A 6,000-nucleotide genomic window follows, 5' to 3' on the forward strand; every position below is an offset into this window, starting at 1 on the left:
GGGACTTGCTCGGTGCAATAAAACCTTTAAAAACAAAACTTTTAACGTGTGGTGGGAAGATTTTGAATCTCTACATAACGGGCTCTACCCAGGCTTAGAAGGCTGGACAGTCAAATCTATATTACTGGAGCGTTGAGCAGAAATCTAGCTCTCAAATATTCCCACAACTGAGGTGGGGCAAGTGGAAGAATCATTTATTCAAATGGTGTTTGCTGTTTACCATCTCCACCGGGCACCAGCAAGAATCACTGCCAAAGACATTCGGCGAGGGGATGCTGCATTGTCGGAGGTGCCATCCTTTGGATGATGCATTTAAATCGAGGTCCTGTCTGCATGTTCAGGTGGACGTTAAAGATCCCACAATACTAGTGGAAACAGAAGCGAGTTTCTGTTGGTGTCCTGGCAAACAATTCCCCCCAAATTCACTCCATAGCTGTTTGTGGGACATCGCTGTGTGAAAATTTGCTGCCGTGAATAAGAACATAAGAACATAAGAACATAAGAATTAGGAGCAGGAGTCGGCCATTCAGCCCCTCGAGCCTGTGCCCCGCCATTCGATAAGATCATGGCTGATCTTCAGACCTAACTCTGATTACCTGCCCTATCCCCATATCCCCTAATCTCTCTATTTTTCAAGAATCTATCAGTCTCAACCTTGAAAATGTTCAAGGACTGAGCATCTACAGCCTTCTGGGGGAGTGAATTCCATAAACTCACTGCCCTCTGAGTGAAGAAATGTTTCCTCAACTCTGTTCTAAAAGGCTGACCCTTAATTTTAAGACTGTGACCCCCGGTTATAGATTCTCCCACCAGGGGAAACAGTCCCTCAGTGTCTACTTTATCAGCCCTTTAAGAATCTTATATGTTTCAATAAGATCTCCCCTAATTCTTCTGTACTCTTAAGAGAATACAGCCCCAGTTTATTTGGCCTATCCTCATAGGTCAGTCCCCTCATCCCAGGAACTAACCGAGTGAATCTACGCTGCACCCCCTCTCGGGCAAGTATGTCCTTTTTTAAATAAGGAAACCAAAACTGCACACAATACTCTCGGTGCAGTCTCACCAAAGCCCTATACAGTTGCAGCAAGACTTCCCTACTCTTGTACTCTAAACCTTTTGCAATGAACGCTAACTGCCGTTCGCCTTCTTAGTTGCTGCTGCACCTGCAAACTAACTTTTTGAGACTGGTGTACAAGGACTCCCAAATCCCTCTGAACACTAACACTATCTAATCTCTCCCCTCTAGAAAATAATCTGTTTTTCTATTTTTTCTACCGAGGTGAATAACTTCACACTTCCCCACATTAAATTCCATCTGACACCTACTCGCCCACTCCCCTCGCCTATCTATATCCCATTGCAATCTTTTTGCATCATCCTCAGAGCTTACTCTCCCACCTAATTTAGTGTCAGTAAATCCGCCTACAAAAATTCAGTGACGACACTTTACAGTAAATCCTGTGAAGGAATTTGAAAGGTCCACCCGATGCGAAAGATTGTAGTTATTTTATGTCAAATAAGGATTGAAGTTATTTTTTGACTTGGTTCACTCTTCCCTTAAATCACTGTGAACATAACAAATTAAGACATTGTTGATCCTCAGCTGACCTAGGTATGTAAACACCGTGTACCCTGTCAGATAAATAAATTGGGGAAATATATTCACCATATTGTAATAAAAATGTAATGAATGGTAGAACTTTTCACTGGGGTCAGTTCCTCTTTAGACTTATACGGCTATAAACAAGAACGTCAATCAATCTTCCTTTCAGAGTGAATTCCAGTGTATGTCAGAGGTGAGGGATTGTGGAGAACAGGTTGTGTTTACTGGAGTATTTTATGGCCGTAAACCAACCACATTAAGCAATCGCGGATGTGACCCTCCCTAATTTCAACATTCTTTATCCTCCTCGCAAAGCACGAGTGGGAGTGAAGAGGTGGCAGCAGTTTTCTTATGTAGTTGTAAATTTAAACCGAGTCTGCTTGTAATCTGCCCCAGAAGCTGACAGTAAAAAGAGATTTAAATAACGAGTAGTATAGTGAGGACATCACACTGTTGCATTGGACGCATCTCGTCTTTGAGAGTTCTCCAAAAACATGACAAAGCCCCATGTTTCAGAGCCTAAAACATTTGCCAAAGTATTTGCCTGGATTATTCTTGTTAATACAAAAACGATTGGTGCGATAAAGCCAACTAATTTGTTGCTACCTTTTCAGCCTGTATAGCATACAATGCACACTCCCCTCCTTTCTCTTACTTTCGTGAGTTTCTTTGCGATTGGAAATGCTTGAAGAAAGGTTTCTGAAATTGATGAGGCTTCACACGTGGGCGATTGCATTTTGGTTCAATTATTCCCAAACTCCACTGCCCGGATACTCTCCCGCAGAAAACTCCGTACCCCCATCGTGCCAGTCCTTGCCAAGCCCCAGTGGCTCCCAATTGCCGAAGGGATCGATTTCAACATCCTCTCACTCGTTTTCAAATCCCTTCACGCCCTCGCACCTCGCTACCTCTCCGACCTGCTCACCCCCCACTCCACCACTCGCTGTCTCCGCTCGGCTGTCTCCGCCCTCCTGTTTGTACCCCTCCACTCCACCATCGGTGGCCGTGCCTTCAGCCACTACGGCCCGAAACCCTGGAACTCTCTCCCTCAATCCCTCCGCCTGGCACCCCCCCTCCCTCCACGCCTTCAAATCCCACTTAAGGACCTTCCTTTTTCACGGTGCTCACAGTCACCTCCCCCCTCCCCTCCCTCTCCCCCTGGCTCCGTCACTCGAAAGTCAAGAGTCCGCCACTCGAACTCTACCCTGTGTGATGGACTCTATAGAAATGCAAGTTGTTGTTTGTGAGGCGAGGGGAGGGGAGGGGAGGGTTTGAAAACGCTCCGTAAGGCTCAGAGTGTTCGCAAAGTTTGTTAGTTTCAGAAGGAAGGAAAGAAATACAGAAGAGCAGCGCACCGCTAGTCCTCACCGTGACGACCAAGTGAGACAATGGCGTCCAAAAATGCGTCCAATTTGTTCCTAACTGATTCAAGCTTTGCCAAGTATAGTGGAGCCCTGTTAGAAATGCAGTCCTTGGTGGCCATAACATCGTACAGCGATCGCCAAATTTCGCCGTGTGTGCGCGCAATCAGCCGCCTCGCTCCCTGCGCACGCTGCCTGCTCCCCCCGCTAACGCCGTTTCCAGGTGGCTGCCGATCGCACTTCTTGTTCGCCGTGCAAGCACAGGGCAGGAAGCGGCGTTGAAGAAGGCTTTGTGTTGGCCACGACCTGATGCCCGATAAGGTGACCTGTTTTCAAGACAGGAAGCTGAAATGGTTCACCTCCCAGACCCCGTATACAATATGGTATAATAAACATCGTTTCTTCCCACTTCGATCGAATAATGTGGAGTCGGGCTTGACTCTCCTGCCACGGGCCCTGTGTAACCTGATCCATAACGGACTCGATTCAATCCATTCAATCTCTTTGAGGGAAATTTCCGCAATAACATCCCCTGATCCCTAAAAAAAAAAAACAGATAAACTCCACAACAGCACATCTCACAGTTCAAACCGGATACTGACTGCACAGTTAGTCATCCACTAACTCAAACACCAAATTCTAATCCGACCCCGATGCCCACCAACTCCTTTACAAAACGTTCGATCAAAATACTGTAGCACCAACTCCTCAATGTCCTTTGGAAAGTAGTTATCCTTTGGAGTTATCAAAAACCACCCACAATGTTCCAATGAGGCTTTGCTGGCAATCTATTGCAAAGGTACAATAATTTGTATCCCTATAGAGTAGTGGTTAACGCACACACCTCGCAAGTGAGAGGACGAAACCTCAGGCAAATTTCCTCATTCCACACGCCTGTTTACTTAGCGGTAAGTAGGAACCCGAATGTTAGTTGATTGGCGGATCTCTTTCAAGGGGTAGTAATAATTCCTCAAAAAAAATGTGGTCACGCAATCCACGACTGCTTGTGGGACACTGTTGCGCGCAATTGACTGTTGCGTTTCGCCCACAAAATGCACGGTCGATCCAATATATCCTGTGAAGGGCTTTGAGACGTCTCAACGACGTGATTAGGCGCAACATTAAATACAACAATTATTATTATATATTTAACTTGTGTCAACTTTCAGCTCTGGGCATGTTTCTTGACACTTGTGAGTTTTATGTAATTTAAGAGCATCATAAAGTATTCAACTTTATTCAACAGCTTACAATCAAATATTGATTGAGACAGTGATCGGGATGGAATTTTTGGCAATGTAATACTTGATAATATGTCACACTTTATATTCTGTATTTTTAAAAATACAAATTTGGACTGCTTACAAAAAGGTTAGGATCAAAATAAATGAAAGTGAGACAAGCTTAATGGGGATGAAGTCAACTTTTTATATCTTGATATCATCAGAAAACAACAAAAGGAATCCTTGAAACTGCCAATAAACATTAAAAGTGCTTTACATACTCCTGTGTGGAATTAAACAAACTGCAAAAATTGCTTATGTTTGGGTTTCTTGTTTGCTAAAATAATGCTGTAATATTAAGGATGTTTTGCAGATGTCCTGACCAAAGAAATTGCACTCTGAGTTTAAAGTACAGCTGCGAATCCAGACTGACACCTCAAAAGCATAAATGCTGCTCAAGTTCTGAAATTGTCCTCATTAGATTCTTTGAGACCAAAGGAAGAGGTTAGTCATCACAAGAGGCTAAACACACTGAGATTATGTTCCCTCTGGCTAAGTAGCCTAAGAGGTGATCTGACTGTCTTTAAAATAATAAACGGGTGTTAACAAGATAGAACAAACAGAACAAAGGGACATAATCTTAAAATGAGTGCCAAATAGTTTAAAAAGTGAAAAGAAAACCATTTCTTCACACAAAGGGTTGTGAGAATGTGGGACGAACTGGCCAGGAGGTTGTGGTTGTAAAATCAACTGATTTGTTTAAAAAGGTAATAATAATAATAATAAAAATAACCCTTGCATTTGATATAGCGCCTTATCACCTCTTCAAGACTTCTCTGAGCTCTTCACGGAATATACTGTAAAGTGAATTGACTCTATATAGATCGATATAACTGGGTAGATCTCCAGTTATCCTTCCTACTCCAGATCTGGTCCCTGACCAGGACTACCTTCCTCCACCTCTGTCACATCACCCGTCTTCACCCCCAGTCTTACTCCAAATGCTGCTGAAACCCTCATTCATGCTTTTGTCATCTCCCGCCTCAATTTTCCAATGAACACCTCAACCTCTCCACTATGAACAAGCCCCGGATGATACAAAACTCTGCCACCTGTGTCCTCACCCCTATCGGAAGCTGACAATTCAGTGCAACCCAAGCACGTCACTGGAGTGTCAGCCTCGACCAGGAGATCAGAGTCTCAACATAGGCTTTGAAGCCACAATCTGAACTAAGCGCAAGAATACCACACAATGAGCCTCGCTGACAGAAAGATAAAAGAGCTACCCTGACCTCATACATTGATAGGCAGGCTGAACGACCTGCTCCTGTTCCCATGCCTTATATTCCAGAATAATTAGCCGTCCCCATTTCTTTACTGGACTAGCTGGTTGCTTTCCACAGATAAGATTGGACCGATTCCCAGTGCAGACTTGAAGGGCCGAATGGCCTCCTTTTGTGTTGTACATTTCTATGATTATGTGATTCCAATCCTATGCAGATATAATGCAGCTGTAACCTTCCTACTGACAGATTGGGTTTGCTGTATCTGGGACCACACACTCATGCTGAGTTATGTGAACCTGGGCTGGCAATCTGAAAGCATGCATCATTTGGGACATTGCGGAGGAGCATGTCAGGACGCACAACAATGGACAGCCAGACAATAACTACAATCGTACATTTATACAGTGCCTTTCATATCGGGAGGACGTCTCAAAACCCTTCAAGGCAACACTCGTCTTGTGGGTTGCACATTTACAGAGGCAATGCTTGAGTTTTAGCACTGACTGGTCCATTCTCGTTCTGTGGTT

At 44.2% G+C, this 6,000-nt stretch overlaps 1 protein-coding gene across 1 annotated transcript in view; it reads right to left on the bottom strand.

Moving 5' to 3' along the window:
* Positions 1 to 324, bottom strand: part of LOC103182135 (SH2 domain-containing adapter protein B) — an 81,178-nt gene extending 80,854 nt beyond the window's left edge. The window contains exon 1 of the mRNA XM_007899003.2: positions 221 to 324. Coding sequence (XP_007897194.1) covers positions 221 to 223 — 3 coding nt within the window. The 5' untranslated portion in view covers positions 224 to 324. The remainder of the gene's footprint in view (positions 1 to 220) is intronic.
* Between the last annotated feature and the right edge of the window lie 5,676 nt (positions 325 to 6,000).

Source organism: Callorhinchus milii, unplaced genomic scaffold, assembly GCF_018977255.1.
Source record: "Callorhinchus milii isolate IMCB2004 unplaced genomic scaffold, IMCB_Cmil_1.0 Scaffold1, whole genome shotgun sequence".
Lineage (NCBI taxonomy): Eukaryota > Metazoa > Chordata > Chondrichthyes > Chimaeriformes > Callorhinchidae > Callorhinchus > Callorhinchus milii.